The following is a 17942-nucleotide window of genomic DNA, read 5'->3' as shown; positions in this document are numbered from 1 at the left end:
CTCTAGAAATTTTCAAGAACACTTCTCAACGTTGAAAGTTACTCTTGAACTTGCTTCACTCGCCTTTTAAGTGCAGTACATTTCCATTCATAAATCACTCTGTGATACAAATGATGCTTATCTCCCACCCAGTTCATCCTCAATCATCACCAGCATCTTTACCAGCAATTACCTCCAATAAACTACTGTAGGTAGTGTCCAATTTCACTAAACCTATCTGTAAACTGTCTAATATAGAACACACAACACAAGTGTGCTTTTAAGCCCAACTGGTTCGATTGTGCCTATTTGTGCTTCTCAGAAAAACTTTTGTCAACCTTTAGTCATCTCAGTTCTATCATGTGAGTCGTCTATTTCTTTCTTCCTCATTTATTTATCGAGCTACTCCCTAAATGCACCCATATCATGTTTTGTCATTCTTTTGCGAAGGAGTTTGCATCTTGGAAGTATGACAAAAAGGAAATTATCGCAGTCATATTTTGCGTGAATTAGTGAATCATCAATGACATTGGTAGTGAGTCAGTCATATTGTTTTAAAACATTACTGCTAATCCATACAATTCACAATGCAGTATTACTTCTTTATGTTAAGAGTTCAAATGATTAGAAATAATTTTTTTACAGCATGTACACCCATGCTCCTAAATCATTTCCTTTTTAAGACATGATTGTGCGAGGCATGGTGCTCACACATCAGAACCTTGTTTCAAAGCATGTCAGGCCTGACCATTGAGTGTTGTGTTTGCCTTCGGGCAGAGGTGATTCTGCGCATCCTCAGTTCTCAGGGCCAACACATGGCAGTGGGTGGGGAAGAGTGCGTCACAAAAGGCGGTGGTGACGTCAGGACGGGGTTGCCGGCGGCCGGCGCAGGGGAAGTGGCAGTGAGTGGTAGTGGTGGGCCATTTTATTGCTGTCAGTAGGAGGAGAGCACCACCCTGATAACCATAAGCGAGAGGGAAAATAATCATAAAGACAAACCAGGATAATAAGCAACGAACTAAACTTTTTTTTAAACATAAAAATACTCATCTCCATGAACTGTCGTGCTCGGCTTATTTTCCCCTAATGCGTGGAGAATTGGTTTAATTTTTTTTCTGAAGAGACTGGTTCTGTGAAGGAGGAAGAAGGACTTTCTCTCTCTCTCTCTCTCCCACCCCCTCCCCATTCCCTTCTCACAACTTACTGAACAGAACAGAGCGTCTTTCGACTGGTACTCACCTACAGCTGTTTTATTTTTGTTTTTATTTCCCCCTTGGTTTATTTTATCTCTTCTCCCTCCCTCCCTGTTCTTGTTTCTCTGTTTTCTCATTCCTCGCCCACCACCATGGCTCAGCAGCAGATGACGAGCTCTCAGAAGGCCTTAATGTTGGAGCTGAAGAGTTTGCAGGAGGAGCCGGTGGAAGGTTTCAGGATCACGCTGGTGGACGAGTCTGATCTGTACAATTGGGAAGTGGCGATTTTCGGGCCGCCCAACACGCTCTATGAGGGAGGCTACTTCAAGGTAAATGAGAGAGGCCCTGTTTACATCGTCGCTCCCTCAAACCTTTTAACAATCGCTGCCACTGATAAAGTAGTCGGTGCCATTTGAGGGTGATAATAGTTTGGAAAATTTTCTACCTGTTAGTTTAAAAGGACGATCAAAATAGAGCGCAAAGCAGAAGCTAACGATTTTCTTATTGTGGGTAAACAAGCACACCACCTCCTTTCACTGTTGGTTTTGTCTCAGTGTAAATCATACATCATCAAATGCTATTTTTAATGCATTTAAATACTGCGGCTGTGTTTAAGCTTGACTTCAACTGCAAACCTTCGTAGTACATTTTCTTTTCAAATCGTAAAGACTTTAAGATCTCTTAAGATAATTATTTACTGTGGCGTTCGTACGCGTTAAAAAGATACGGTGTCTTTTCATTGTTAACCGCTCTAGTCCTGTGTGGTGTTAGGGGTCATGCATAATAATTTGAAACTAGTGGAATTTTTTTTTGGACACTTCTATATATTTGAAGTGAATGTTTTTGTAATTCTTCTCGAAATACTATATGGATAAATCCAGCAGCATCTTAACAATGAAAATCTTTGAACCTCCACGTTTTGGTTGCGAGAAATGAAGAACGGCCTTAGTAAAAGAAAGCAGATAAAGCGACTGATTTTTGCTGGTTTGTAGTTTTGAGGTGGTAACAATTTTATCAATGGAAATTCAATTTTAACGATAATGTATCTACACGTGTTTGCTTTTCATCCTTCTGTTTGGTTAGAGATTTAATTTCAGTGGCTCTCAGATCTGTATTTCATAAATTTGTATTTATTGTGTGGCTTATAGGAATAGTATAATTGTACATTTACTGTGGATTGTTTTGATTTGTATAAGAAAGCCGCCGACTGCATTGAATCACCCATCTGCGCAATAATAAACTGCATTAGTTTCCCAGTGTCCCTTAATGCAGCAGATTCCCTTGTCTTTCACTACCTCTTATTAATATGGATAGATGCTTATTCATCTTCTTAATATCCCATGTACTTCGGAAATGGGGTACTACGAAAACGCAATGCTATAAGCATTATAATATTTATGGTCACGTTCAACTACTGTAGTATCCTGGGAAAAGGCCATTGCAATATTTTTCTACCTGAAAAAAATGTTGTCATTATAGCAATGAATAAAATTGGAAGAAGATTTCTTTACAATATCATGTACTTAATATGTTCAGTATTGCTAAGTCTCCTCTTCTAAATGTGTGCATTTTTGGTATCAATTCTAAAGGAACAAAGCTGTGGCAAAAGAGGAGTAACATCTCTTGTGCTTCCTATCCTGTATTTGTATGGATGTTTATTAACTTTAGCTAACTTTTTGGTAAAATTGTGTGTGGGTCACGAAAATGCATGAAGTCAAGATAGTGTGAGAAGGAGCAGATTGCCATGTAACCAAATGAGTACAGAATGTAACTTAGTAAACAGGGACATGGGTAATAATTACCTTTGTCACCGCCTTTTGTTTAAGAAGTAAACAAACGTTTAATCTAGCTAGCTGGATCTGTTTTATGCAACATGTACAAAGCATTAAACCAATGTTTATTATTTCAGCTATTATCATAGGAAGTAGATCGTAAGATGCAATGTTTCAAAATTCAATTCTAATACTCATGTTATCAAGCTCCAGAAACCCAATGGTCTCGGCTAGAAGATGCATTTCTGATTCTGAGAGCATACTGGTTCAGCTTTGTTTATGATACTTGTACTCACACTTGCTGCTTAGTTCTTTACTTAGCAAAGTGACTATTTGAATGATGTACTAAAGGACTATTGTCCATAGAATTGTATTCTCATGCATAAGGGCATCCATTTGTCCAGAGGGGAGGTGAAGCTATTCTGTGCAGTCAAATTGTTTTTGTCGTTTACATAGTACAAGTGAGCAAATGTTTACGCAATGCAACATATAACTTTTCTCACTTATTGTTTATAACAGTTGATTTATGAATGTGAAAACTATTTGCATAGCTTTCCTGCCCAAACTGCATTGCAAGCTTACAGTATAGCAATCTGCAGAAATTGGGAAGAATACTTTTCACAACTTTAGGGCATTTCAAGCCACTTTTTACAGCTGGTGCAGTCAAAGAATTTGCACCAGCCAATTAGAATACAATAGGATTTCAAACAGTACATAATCTAATTTGATTATGTTGATTGAGATAAAAAGTGGTTTGGACACTTCTTTAACATCTTACATTGTAATTTTAAATAAATGATTTGGGAATTGAAATACAAAGGTAATTTCAAAATTTACCCATGACACCAGACTACTTTAACTCATTCATGGGATGTGGGTGTGGCTGGCTGGGTCAGCATTTATTGCCCATCCCTAATTGCCCTGGAAAAGGTGATGGTCTTCTGTTGTCCATGTGTTGTGGGTATACCCATAATGCTTTCAGGGATGGAGTTTTATAGTTTTGACCAAATAGCAATGGAATGGAAATATATATAAATAAAATGAGTGGAATGGAGGGGAGCTTACAAGTAATGTTCTCCTGTATCTCTGCCCTTGTCCTCCACAATGATAGTGAGAGAAATTAGAAAGTGCTGTATGAGGAACCTTTGTAAGTTGTTACAGTGCATCTTTTAGATTGTATATATTGCTACTATGTGCCAGTGGTGGAGGGATAATGTTTGTGGATTTGGTACCAATCCTGTAAATTACGTTGTGCTGAATAGTTTAAAAGCTTGGAGGTATGACAAATATTGAGGCTGATACCAATTGACTGCAATATGATTATAGGCGAGCAGAGTGGGTAGATACATGACATAAAAGTGTAAGATGATTCATCATAATATAAGGGATGTGGAAAAGCAATATTAACTTAATGGCGTAAAGAATTTGAAAGAGACAGAGGGACTTGGCTGTCTATGCGCTTTGAAGTTGGCATGACAGATTGAGAGTCTAATGTGGGATCTTGAATTTCATATATAGAGCTATCAAGTGTAAAAGCATGTGCAATGCTGGACCATTTTAAAACTCTGGTTAGACCACAACTGGGGTATTGCATTCAGTTCTGGTCACTGCACTTTAGCCAGCATGTGAAGGTACTTTGGAGGGCATAGCAGAAATTTACTAGATTGGTTCCAGAGATGAGATTTTAGCTACCAGGTTAAATCGGTTCTTTGTGTTGGTGCCAAGGAGATTTCATCGAGGTGTGTACATGATTCTGATAAGGAGAGCCATTCTCAGCTCAAGAGTGAACAGTTTTATACAGTGAGTGGTAATGAACTAGAACTGGCTAGGGTTGAAATGTGGATGGTGGTTGATTTCAAAAGGAAATTGAATGGATGTTTAAGAATAAAAAACCTGTTTTGGGTGACGAATTGGGTTGCTCGACAAAGCCATCATCAATCCAGTGGACTGAATAACTGTAATAGCACTAAATTTACGACATCTACTTGAGAAGACAGAGAAAAGACCTTGGTTTAATACAATGGTCTTTGTAGTGTGACTTGAATTTGCAATCGCCGGACTTGAACGAGCGCTTCCATTGAACGACGGTTGATTCCTGATATGTGCCGGATATTGAAATATATTTTGAACGGCAGCAAACATTAGTACTTAATATTTTGCCTCAAAACAACAACACGTTGTAACATAATATACTAAAGCTGTCCTATAAACAAGACACTTGCAACTTTCATTAACTTTCATATTTTGTTGCTTGCAATTTAAAATGTAAAACCTGTTACTTTGATGCTGTTGTTATATCACTTGAAGTTTTCTTCTATTGGTTATATTCACTGCACTGTTTCTGTTTGTACTGCACTAATGTAATATGTAATTTAATATAACCACTCAAACCATGCAATAGCACTGGCAGAAAGCTATTTTAGCTTGTTCACTAGGATGTGATTGATTAAACTGTGAAAGTCTAACTAACACAAATCGTAACAGAGGCAAGAGAATATTATTGATCCATCAAGCCTCACCAGTCCACAGCTTGCCATGGATGTATCTGTAATCTTGAATCCTGATTCCTGATGAATTTTTCCAGTTCGTTCTTGATGCCCATTAAGGTTTATTTCTGCATCACCACTCCAGGAATCAGTTTTGCATGCTTATAGTCCTGCAGTGGTTTCAAAGGTGAATTACAGCCCCTTCTCAAGGGAAATTATGGGTAATGAGGCATGTCGTGTCTTATCCAACGTTGTGAAGAATTTTGTTTATATAAAGATCTGAATTCTCAAGATGATTACTGGGGTGGGATGAAGCCAATTGTGCATTAACAAGTGACCTTCTGAGGTAAGGCCTTAAATATTATGTAAGGCATGAGCTTCACTCTTAATTACCTGGAATTATCTTTCAGTTATCTCTCTGCCTATAAATTCTGTGCCTGTGTGCTTTCCTCCACTTCACCTGGTGAAGGTGTAACACTCCAAAAGCTTGTAATTTCAAATAAGCTTGTTGGACTATAACTTGATGTCGAGTGACTTCTGGCTTTGTCTACCCCAGTTCAACACTGTCACCTACACATGAAAACGTAGAGGAAGCAGGATCATGCAATATTTTTAAGGTAGAGATAGCTCCTTAATAGGCAAGGGAATCAAAGATTATCAGGTTTAAATAGGCATATGGAATTTGAGCAAGCTTGAGGGCCTAATTTTGCTCCTAATTATCTATGTTTGTAGAATACGTTACTTTGATTCCTGGTTCTGGAAGTTAGAAAAGTTCTGATAATTTGAAAAAAAGGGCCTTGTCCTGTTTTCCTGAGTGGGTTGTTACGTAATTTCACTGCTATTGACAGAACATAGGTACTTGTACGTACTTAGCAATTAAAACTTGAAATATGAAGAGTGTAGTGGATTGACAAAATAGCTAATTTAGGTTCAATGCATTGGGTTATAAAGGTGGTTTTTGCTTCACTGAGTTGTACAGATCATAATTGAACATGATTGGGGAGAATTTCCCCTAGTAGGTGCAAATTAGATTAGATTAGATTCCCTACAGTGTGGAAATAGGCCCTTCGGCCCAACAAGTCCACACCGACCCTCCAAAGAGTAACCCACCCAGACCCATTTCCCTCTGACTAATGCACCTAACACTATGGGCAACTGAGCATGGACAATTCACTTAACCTGCACATCTTTGGACTGTGGGAGGAAACCGGAGCACCTGGAGGAAACCCATGCAGATACAGGGAAATGTGCAAACTCCACACAGGCAGTCACCCAAGGCTGGAATTGAACCTGGTGCTGTGAGGCTGCAGTGCTAACCACTGAGCCACTGTGCTGCCCTAATTTCTGTGGATGCTGGAATCTTTACTGAAAACAAAAAATGCTGGAGATCAGTGGGTCAGGCATCTTCCATGGGGAGAGAGCAAGCTGACATTTCGAATCTAGGTGACTCTTCATTAGAGCTGAATTTCCTGAAGGTTGTGCTGCCTTTTCTAGTGCAGTGTGTTCCAAATTGGCCACATCATCGCAAAGGATCACTTAGTGCCAAGTGCAAAGTTCATTCTGGTGCAACTTAGTATCTGTAATCTTTTGCACTGAGTTAAAGAAGAAATATGTTTTAAATTAAGCTGATTTTTAACCAACAAGAACAAAACTCTGGGGAAATAAACAAATTGACAGGAATTTCGATGGCAATGGAAAAGATTTAAAACAGCAGAGTCCAGAAAAAAATGTATCCCACTAAAATGTAATCCCACAAAACAGAACACAGCCAATATTCAAGAAAGGTTGCAAAGAAATGCCTGAGAACTACAGACCAGTAAGCCTAACATCAATGGTGGGCAAGTTACTTGAGCATTCTGAGAGATAAGATATACATGCATTTGGAAAGACAGGGTTTGATTCTGAGTAATCAGCATGACTTTGAGTGGGAGATCATACCTGACAAATTTGTTAGTTCTTTGAAGTGACCAGGAAGGTTGATGAGGGCATGGCATTAGGCGTAGTCTATATGGATTTCATGAGGCCTTTGATTCCACATCGTAGGCTGCTCTGGAAGGTTAGATCACATGGAATCCAGGGTGAGTTGGCAAATTAAATACAAAATTTGTTTGATGGTAGGAAGCAGAGTATTAATGGAAGGATGCTTGTTGGACTGAAGGCCTGTGACTAGTGGAATGCCTCGGGTCTGTGCTGGGCCCATTACTGTTTGTTATCTATATCAATGATTTGGATGCAAATGTACAAGGCATGTTTAGTAAGTTTGCTGATGACACTAAAATAGGTGGTATCGTTCGACAGTGAGGAAAGTTGTCAGAAATTGTAGCAAGACCTGCTGGGGAAGTGGGCTGAGAAATGACAAATAGAGTTTAATATAGATAAGTATGATATCTCGTATTTTGCAAAGCCAAATCAAGGTAGGCGTTTCATGGTAATTAGTAGGGCCTTAAGGAGTGTACAGATCATAGGGACCTTGGAGTTCAGGTTCATGGTTCTCTGAAAGTGGAGTAACAGATAGACAAGGCAGTGAAGAAGGCTTTGACACATTGGCTTTCATCAGTTAGGGCATTGAGTAAAGAAGTTTGAAAGTCATGTTGCAGTTATACAGGACGTTGGTGAGGCCACAATTGGAGTATTGTGTTTAGTTTTGCTCGCCTAATAGGTAGGATGCAGAAGAAATATGCAAGATTGTTGACTGGGACTGAGTAGTCTGAGTTATAGGGAGAGATTCGACAAGCTGGGACGCTTTTTCTTGGAGCAGAGGAGACTGAGTGGGGACCTTTATAGAGGTGTGTAAGATCATGAGAGGCATGGATAGGGTGAATGCACTCTTTTTGTTTTCATCCAGGGTTGAGGAATCGAGGACTATGGGGCATCAGTTTAAGGTTAGAGGGGAAAGAATAAAAGGGGACCTGAAGGACAACTCTCTTTACAAAGAGGGTGGTATGTATAAGGAATGAGCTGAAAATGTGTTGCTGGAAAAGTGCAGCAGGTCAGGCAGCATCCAAGGAACAGGAGAATTGACGTTTCGGGCATAAGCCCTTATTCAGGAAAAAGGATGCTGCCTGACCTGCTGAGCTTTTCCAGCAACACATTTTCAGCTCTGATCTCCAGCATCTGCAGTCCTCACTTTCTCCTCCCATATGGAATGAGCTGCCAGCAGAAGTGGTTGAGGTGGGTACGTTATCAACATTTACAAAGCATTTGGACAAATACATGGATAGGAAGTGGTTAGGAGGATATGGGCCAAGTGCAGGGAAATGGGTTTGGTGTGGATGGACATTTTGGTCATCATGGACCAGTTTGGGCCAAAGGGCCTGTCTCCATGCTGTAGGACTCTATAACTCTAATTATGCACATTCCATAGATGAATGAATAAGGTAGAAGTTAAACTGAAGAAAATGACTTGTAGATGGTCATTTGGTAGCACAGACTTTGTGCTGCTGTAAGACATTTGCTTTTGCTCATCAGGACAATTTGGCAAGAATGCTAACTTATGGGGAAAAACAATAGTTTTACTGCATAAGAGGAAGGGGCTTATTAGTCGGCAAGTGGTTTCTGACAGAGCATTGCCATGAAGAAAGCACCAGTCAGTGACTCATAGTTAACTGCTACATTTTATCTAACTTGTAAAGAAAAACCTACAGATTGACTCTGGTTTGTCAGGCCCACTGTCCTGAGAAGTGAACCAGTTTTCACCTATTTTGTGGTTTAATTTTAAACCTGGAACCATGTATGCACATGTTCTTTCTGTCTGGAATAAACTGATCTCTGTGAATAAGTATGTAGCTTCCAGTGCATACAAACTGGTCACACTGCAAGATTGGCTGATTACCCTATCTGCGTAATTCTTTTTGCACACAAGATTATTCAGCAAATGTTGTTGAATTAGAAAACCAATCTCATGTTAGACATTGTGCTGCCAGTTTATTATCATGTTGCTACTATTGTAGCAGCAACACACATGTTCACCACAAATGGGGTTTTATCATCAAGCCAAAAAGATGTTCTGCCTATTTCCCAAATGACTTGTGTGGTACATGAATTTCAGTAGACTATAAATCCCAAAGACTGGCAGAATGTAGCGAACAAGGTACCGACCATTCCTTTTCAGCCTGCACTTTCAAAATGAGCAACTCCGTGTCTTGACGAGTGCAAGATGTTAGGCTTTGACAAAATGTCACTCTTCAGGTATAGTCATGTAGTAAACACATAACAAAGGAGAGGATGACAAAAGGAAGTATGAAAAATGTAGTGAAGAATTCTAAAAATAAACAAAAATAATTTGTTATTAAAGTATAGTATTAAAGGAAGAAATGAAGTGTTCTTCAATCATGTGTTGGCACCCAATCCAGTGAGATGGCAGTCCCACAGTCTAAGAATTGTTGAGGTCAGATGGAATTGCCTGCTGTTGTACTTTTTATGGTTGAACTAACTGTTACTGGAAAGACCAAACTGACACTTTGTTTACAGGGATGGCACCTTCTCTTAGAATTTCTGAAACCACACGTCGACACAGTAGCAAGTCCAGCCTATTGCTAGTGTTCCTATTTTCATCACTCATCAGCTAGAATTTCCAACTTATGATTGTTGAGGCTTTTGATTTCTCTTGATAACATTCTTGAAGCAAACCTTTTGGCACTCTGCTGATCTCTTGGACTATCTCACAATCTAATGTATCCTTGGAGTGCTGGCCAACTTGAATCCTGTCATATGAACAAGCCTGTGAGACCCTCTTTGCTTGATTAACACCAATTTAACATCTTTGAAAAGTCTGCTACATTTATTGTCATGTGATGCCAAGTACATGCATAGATACGAGAGATGGTAATTGAGTTGGTTTTCTTGGCAAGAGGAGGTTGTCCAGACTTTTCTGCTCTCTAGCAATGTGCTGAGGATAAAACTTCTTGGTTGTACATGCTAGTTTGTTAGTGGGCCAAAGTTCATCACAGCTTTGCTAATGCATGAGCTCAATTCTTTGCCCTGTGACAGAACCTGTAAATCCAGCCTAGCATAATTTACAAACTGCTTCCAGAGTTGTGGTGTTGAATCTGGTCGTAGGTAGAGATGCAACTTCTTGTGCCCCAATTACATTTTTCTTCACTGGTGAGGAAGAATGTGACAGCATTCAAAAGGTCTTTGATCAGAGCTTCCTGCACATTGTTTTGGCTCTCAGTCTTGAAATGTTGAGAACTTTCTTGTCTGGTAGTGTTTGAAGGTGTACTCCTTCCACATGGCTGGGGAACCATAGGTCAGTGGAAAAGATGCTCAACAGTAGTGGCAGAATTGTAGCCTTGTTTCACCCTATCATTGATCCCTGAACTGAACTGAATTATGCCATGCACCTTAGCATGGAAGAATCAAATGAGACTGCCAAGTTTGGGAGGATATCCAATTTTATTTTTTAACCAATAGTGGCCTGACCTACTCATGGTGTGAAATGATTTTGTGAACTTCAAATAAGGGAGAAGAGTTCTCATATTTTTATGACCATGCGATATTATCTTTTGCATTGACATAAAGAGCAGGTGCATAGGCAGTTATGAAGACATTGAAATCTCCATCTGATGCTAGATGTGAAGCTTTCAGAAGATGTGACCACATCTGTTATCTGTATTAATATGTTGTTGGTAGCAAAGTGGTCATCTTTAATTTTGCCATCTGCCATGCCCAGTACAAGGTACCTTGAGTATCTTTAGGTCAGTCAGTCTCGACTGTGGGAGAGCAGTAGTGTTAATGTTGAACTTGTGTAGTTCATAATCAATCAATGCTATTTGTGTATTGTCTGTTGACAGTAAGTCATTGTCCATGCCAGAGTACTTAGTCCTGATGTTCAGCTACTAAGCCTGAGAATCATCTTTCACTACTTAGTACCATTTACTGCATGCTTCCAAATGTTGGTAGGTCAATACCTGGTTGACTTGGTGAGATGTGGTGGCATGTTATGACTGACCATAGAATGAAATAATCATCCCAATGTTGCAATCAATCTATTTGGTTCTTTCCTGACACCTCAGAACCTGTAAACTGCAACCCCTTGTGTTGGTCTGTGTTTTAAAAAATTCTCAAGGTCAAGGACCAGGCTCGCAGGAAAGTAGTCTGACACAGAACAAACAGCCAAGAGGTGAGTCTGCTAGAATATAAGTGTTTTATTCCCCGCAGCGTCGCCACAACCAGGTCTCGTACTTACAACGGGTCTGGTTTATACTCACTCTACGTGTTACCGGAACTGGGAGCCGTCAGTTCTCGTAGAGCGGTTGCCAACAACCCACGCTCGGCGGTTAAACGCAACCCCGGAGCAGACTCTACCGAACTGGAGACTTTTCCAGCTGATATACTCTTTTCGAGATCTAAACATTCATGTGAACAGCAGAGCAAGGCTGAAAAACACATTCCATTCTGGTCACATACAGATAAGAAGATTCACACGGGAAGGTGTGTAATAAGATTCACACGGGACTAAGCGACACCTTCCATTTTCGGTTAGATTCACACATGTATTGGGACACAATTTTAACCCTTTCACCACATTCCACTGCTTGGCCCAATACATGTGTTACATTATGATTCACACATGTATTGGGACATAATTTTACACCACATTCCACTGCTTGGCCCAATACATGTGCTACATTATGAGCACACATGTATTGGGACATAATTTTACACCACATTCCACTGCTTGGCCCAATACATGTGTTACATTATGAGCACACATGTATTGGGACACACCACATTCCACTGCTTGGCCCAATACATGTGTTACATTATGCCCATATGTATTCTTTCTAACAAGCGCCTACGTACACGCCAAATATACAAGCAAGTCAGGACATTACAGCATGTTAAAATCACCAGGACCGCTACCAGGATCGACAAGGGTGGGAACAGGAATGACCCCGCAGTGGAGGACATACCACTCAATATGTCCCACCAATGATGAGCTGACTCCACGTCCACTACACGGGCAGCATGTACTACCTCCTGTCCATGTATAAAGGTAGACACCGTAACCTTGGTGACATTGGTTTGATGCTTTCGTAATATCTGCTTAAGCTCCTCGGATCGGTCCAATGCTCGCTTAAACCGATCCAGGGAAATGTTCCAAGGATTCATCAGCACTTTCCACTGCACCTTGGTAAAGTGGCGAGCACTGCTATAAGTGGTCAACAAATAGGTCTGATTCTGCCAGTGCCACTGATAGACATTTGAGAGGCATCCCGAGAACGGTGCTGAGGGAAGCATAGGATGTGGATTATTGGTAGCCACACAGAGCGTGTGTGGCCCAATCTGCCACATCATGTCCCTTGGAGTTTCAACAGTCCATTCGCACAGGGCCTTTCCCTTAGTCAAGCAAGGGTCCCGATACCTGTCCATCAGTAGGCAAGTTTTCCCCTGATCAGTCTGTTCACAAGCGGACAGATCATAGGTAATATTGGTATCTGGGCTAAACCACTGTCCCCTTGTCTTCAGAAAATAATATCCAGAAGATGTAATCACTGGTAATACATAATATCGACAGACCGTAACAGTGTGGGTTACATTCATGGTAACAAAGTATCCGTTACACATAGTTGCGTTACACCATGTTCGTTCTGGATGGGTTATCATCCACAATTTCTCAGATACATTCCATATTCCCCTCCACGCTTGTACATTGGGGGATGTTACCACACGCAAAAAGCGTTCTTTCTGTATTTGAGCATGCAACATTTGAATATGACAGGCAGTCCAATTTAACTGAGCCGTAATGTTCTCAAACAGTTCCTGAGTGGCACCCCAGACATCCAGTTCCCATTGCAGAGATCGTATCATTATTTCAGCTGTCTCTCCTTGAGTCATCATTACGGATGGCATCCACCTTCCAATAGTATGTAGTCCTTGTGAGGTGGCCTGTCCCGTGTTAGATAATTTAGTACGGGTTACCTCAGAGTCAATGGCATTCGAGATACCCATAACAGTTCCTGCGCCTCCCAGCAGGGTGTCGTACCACGCTCGTCGCCGCCTCTTGGTATGACACTCGGGTATGAGGGGCAACTGTACCCGCCAATGAACATCAGTGTGCAGTACCGCCCGGGCCATCTGTTGACAAGTTGACATAATAGGGGCCAACTGTGTTCGATGCGACCGCACGCACCCCGTGGCACCCCTCTTCGGTGCTGGTCCGCCCCGCGTGGGGTTTAATAACGCCTCAGACGGGGCGTTCGTCGAGGGCAGTACCATTATTAACCACATGAATTGATGACGATTCCGAATATCGGTGGCATTGCGCAGCCACAGATCTTCCCCCCCGAGCTGTGACGCTCCAATGAGTCCCCGTTGTCCCGCATGTCTGGGTGCGTCGGTCCCACAAACACGTCTTGACTTGGGCATTTACCACCAGGGTGCAATTAGGCGGTATGAACGATATGTCATATTTTTCCCCATCCCGGCGCATGTAGCACTGTGCACACGTGTACAATTGACAGTCGCTGGTGAGAGTCAGAACAACGCACTGCTGACCGGGTTCACATGTAAAATTGTCCTGCGTCCGTCGCTGGCTACTGGCCTCCCACCGCACCTCATGGCGGGCGACCGGTACCAGCGTCCAGGCCGTGATACCGATGCCCTGGAGTGGCCATCCGATCGCGAACATCGCCAATAGGAGTCGCAATCCCCATGACCACCCCATGTTCAAGGCGGAGGGCCAGCCTGCGGGTGCATAGCAATTACAACATTATTTAGGTCTCACGTAAGTAGCACTGGTTCGCCGGGACGTTTGCCCAGGTCGGGTCCCCGGGGTACATAATGGTGACCAGACTGTCCTTCCCCTGTGCTATGATTTCGGCCGGCCTGGGGGGGCCGGTCGTCTGGCGCACCCATACCTTGGCCCCCTTAGTGTCAGTAGACCCAAATCCCCCCGTCCCACGCTCAGTAACCGTAACGGGAGCTCCCGTCTCTTCCACCGTTGTAAGGTTACATGGCTTAATGACCAATTGCGCTATTCTGTCCCCCTTCTGTATCACGTAAGGTTCAGCAGTGATGTTGACCAGGACCACCCCCAACTCCCCTTGGTAGTCCGCGTCAATTACGCCTGCCATCACATCAATCCCCTTTAGTGACAGTCCCGACCGCGGGAGGATATGCCCATAGGTTCCAGGGGGACAAATCAATCCTAATCCGGTCTTAATCACCGTAGGCTTCTGTTGGATCAAAGTCTGGGCAGTTAGTGCTCGTAGGTCCAGTCCAGCCGAAGCCGGCGTGGCCCTTACGGGAATATCAGCTTCCTCAGCGAATTTCCACATTTTAATAGGCTGAGTCTTTGGGGTATCACATACTCGTATCATCCTATTCAAGGGTGTTACCCCATTTCCTAATGGGCGGTTATTAATTTGTTTCACCACCCGAATTAGTTGCTTCTTCCAACCTGTTAAGTCATTGCAACCTCCTGCTTTTCGTAGTGAGGACTTCAGAAGCCCATTCATTCGTTCTATAAGTCCCGCAGCTTGTGGGTGATAGGGTACATGATAAACCCATTCCACGTGGTTATCGTGACACCACTGCTTTACCACCCTTCCGGTGAAATGGGAGCCATTGTCACTCTGGACCTGTATGGGCAATCCATAAAATTGTTCAATCAAATCTAAACATCGCAAGGTAGCCTGTTGATTGTTGTGACGACAGGGATGGGCTACCAAAACCCCAGACATAGTGTCCACAGCTGTACATATGTGGTTACATCCTTGTGAGGAGGGTAAGGGACCCACAAAGTCCATTTGCCAGCTCTGTCCCGGACCATCCCCCCGATGGATATGTCCCATCATGTGTTGGGGCACTCCCTGCCGCTGATGTTGACACTGCTCACACTGGTTTACTGCAGTCTTAACATCATCTACCATAAGATCTATTCCTCGGTCTCGAGCCCATTGCAAGGTTCCTTGCACTCCCCAGTGCCCAGCCTTAAGGTGTGCCCATCTAGCTAGGTCCACTGAGGTGCCCCTTTGCACAATCATGGTTCGGACGATACCATCCACATATCGGTTATGTAGAGCTTCCACATCATTTCGAGATGTATGGGCATCTACGTGGGTGATGTATATGACCAGGTATTGAGCTTTCTCCCATATATCTTCTCATAACTGTTTACCCCATACTTCCTATTCTGGATCATCCACTGATTGGCCTGCCAAGTTGGCATCCATTGTGTCATGCCGTTAACCACTGACCACGAGTCAGAGAACAAACAAACTCCCATGACCCCTGCTTGCATGACTACCATATGCACTGCTTTTAATTCTGCCCACTGACTACTTTTTCCCTCCCCTAATTCTTCTAGGGTAGTGCCTTGTTTTGGGTTAAAGGCGGCAGCTTTCCATCTACGCTGTCCCGCTTTCCATTGGGCTGACCCATCTACGAACCAAGCCGTGGCTTGTTCATCCGGGGTCAGTTCATCATACCGTTTTCCCATCTTAACGGGTGATTCCTTGTATTCAATCACCTCAAACCGTTTTTCCCCTTCCTCAGGGGCCTCCGCCACTTGCTCATGTAGGACTGACACTCCTTTCTGTCCAGTCCGCACTCTCTCCGACACATACCATTTCCATTTAATGATGCTGCTCTCTTGGGCAGTTCCTATTCGGTGGGTAGTGGGGTCACTAAGTACCCACGGAAGAATAGGGATAGCTGTTCTCATGATCACTTCATGTCCAATGGTCAGGGCTTCGGTTTCCACCAAGCCCCAGTAGCATGCTAATAACTGTTTCTCAAAGGGGGTATACCGTTCCCCTGCCGGGGGTAATTTTCGGGACCAAAATCCCAATGGCTTACGGGTTCTTCCCTGTTTTTGCCATAAGCTCCAATTGGCATAATCCCCCTGTGCTGAGACTTGCAGTTCTACAGGTCCTGACTGTATCTTTCCCAAGGATACAGCTTGCTGTATCGCTTGCTTGGCCATTTCAAATGCAGTTTGATGGACCTCCGTCCATCCGAACGCTGCCTTTTTCCTCGTAACTCGATACAAAGGTTTTAAAATTTGTCCTAAATGGGGAATATGCTGTCTCCAGAATCCGAATAACCCAATAAATTGCTGCACGTCCTTCTGGGTGTGAGGGACGGCAAAGACCTGAATCTTATTTTTAGCTTTCGCAGTGATTTCCCTTTCCCCCTTGTTCCACACGATTCCTAAGAATTTTACCGTTTGTGAGGGACCCTGGATTTTGGCTGGGTTGATCTCCCACCCATATCCTCGCATATGTTGAACCAGTTGGTCCAGCAATTCCTGAACCTGCTTCTGACTTGTCCCCTGTATCATCATATCGTCAATATAGTGCGAGATCATCACTTCGTCAGGCACTTTAAAGGCAGCCAAGTGTTCTGCAACTATCCGGTGGCAGATAGTAGGGCTATGCAGATATCCTTGGGGCAATCGCGTGAACGTGAATTGTCTACCCTCCCAAGTGAATGCGAACTGTTCCTGCCTATCTTCGGGAATAGGAATTGTGAAGAAGGCATTAGCCAAATCAATTACTCCGTACCACACCCCTGGATGATGTTGGATTCGTCCTATAATAGTGACGGCATCCGGGACCGCTGCCGTCAAGGCCGGAGTGTGACGGTTTAGTTGCCGATAATCTACCGTCATCCGCCATGACCCATCGGCTTTATGTACGGGCCATAAGGGGTTATTCCACGCCGTGGTGCATGTCCTAAGCACTCCCGCTTCCAAATAATCCTTAATTGTGGCGGATATTTCTTTATGTCCGCCGGGAATCCTATACTGTCTAAGACTTATTACGCGATCGGCGATCGGGATGGGGAAGGGGTCCATTTTAACCTTTCCCACTAACACCGTCCTACAGCGCAAAGCCATTTTCGTGATTCCAAATTCAAACTTCCCTTGTTGGAGGTGAAGTGTTAAACCGGCCAGAATGTCCATTCCCAGGATCCATTCTCTAACTGGTGTAATGATAATTGAATAAGTTTTAATGGGCATTGTACCTATCTTTAGGGGCAATTGTACTGTTTTTCCTTCAATCAGATTACCTCCCAGCCCAACCAGCGTGACTGGGGTTCCTTTAAACTTATGGGGCGTCCCATAGATTAAGGTGGCCTCCGCCCCTGTGTCCACTAGAGCCATAACGGTTTGGACGGATTTGAGCCAATAGATAGTCAATGATACATGAGGTCGAATGTCGTCTGCTGACCATTGGCTCGTTCGTGGGCAAACCCTTGGGGCTTGGCCCGATTCCTATTGTTCCTCCCATTCATCTTCCCCAGACAGCACTGGGTAAAGACGTTTGCCTCGCCCTTCTTTGTTCTTGCCTTTCTTACTAGGTTTCCGGCCACGCCTATCCACTTTATAACACTCTCGGAGGGGAGGCCGTACCTCCTCCTCCTCCTCGTCCTCCGAGGATTCCCACCGCTGGGAAGGGGAAGTTCTACCCCTTCGAGGCTCATTAACAACCGGACCCCGTGTCTGACATTTTTGTTAGTAATTCCACTAGGTCTTCCATAGTGGGTCGGGACTCCATCTCTAC

At 43.1% G+C, this 17942-nt stretch overlaps 1 protein-coding gene across 1 annotated transcript in view; it reads left to right on the top strand.

Moving 5' to 3' along the window:
• Positions 1 to 890: 890 nt before the first annotated feature.
• ube2r2 (ubiquitin-conjugating enzyme E2R 2) overlaps positions 891 to 17942 on the top strand; it is a 166092-nt gene continuing 149040 nt past the window's right edge. Inside the window, exon 1 of the mRNA XM_043687701.2 lies at positions 891 to 1501. Coding sequence (XP_043543636.1) covers positions 1325 to 1501 — 177 coding nt within the window. The 5' untranslated portion in view covers positions 891 to 1324. The remainder of the gene's footprint in view (positions 1502 to 17942) is intronic.

Source organism: Chiloscyllium plagiosum, unplaced genomic scaffold, assembly GCF_037043375.1.
Source record: "Chiloscyllium plagiosum isolate Xiang-an unplaced genomic scaffold, Cpla_swu_hap1 HiC_scaffold_1, whole genome shotgun sequence".
In the NCBI taxonomy this organism is placed as follows: domain Eukaryota; kingdom Metazoa; phylum Chordata; class Chondrichthyes; order Orectolobiformes; family Hemiscylliidae; genus Chiloscyllium; species Chiloscyllium plagiosum.
Note: the sequence above shows the minus strand (reverse complement) of the source record. Positions and strands in the feature narration are given on the sequence as shown.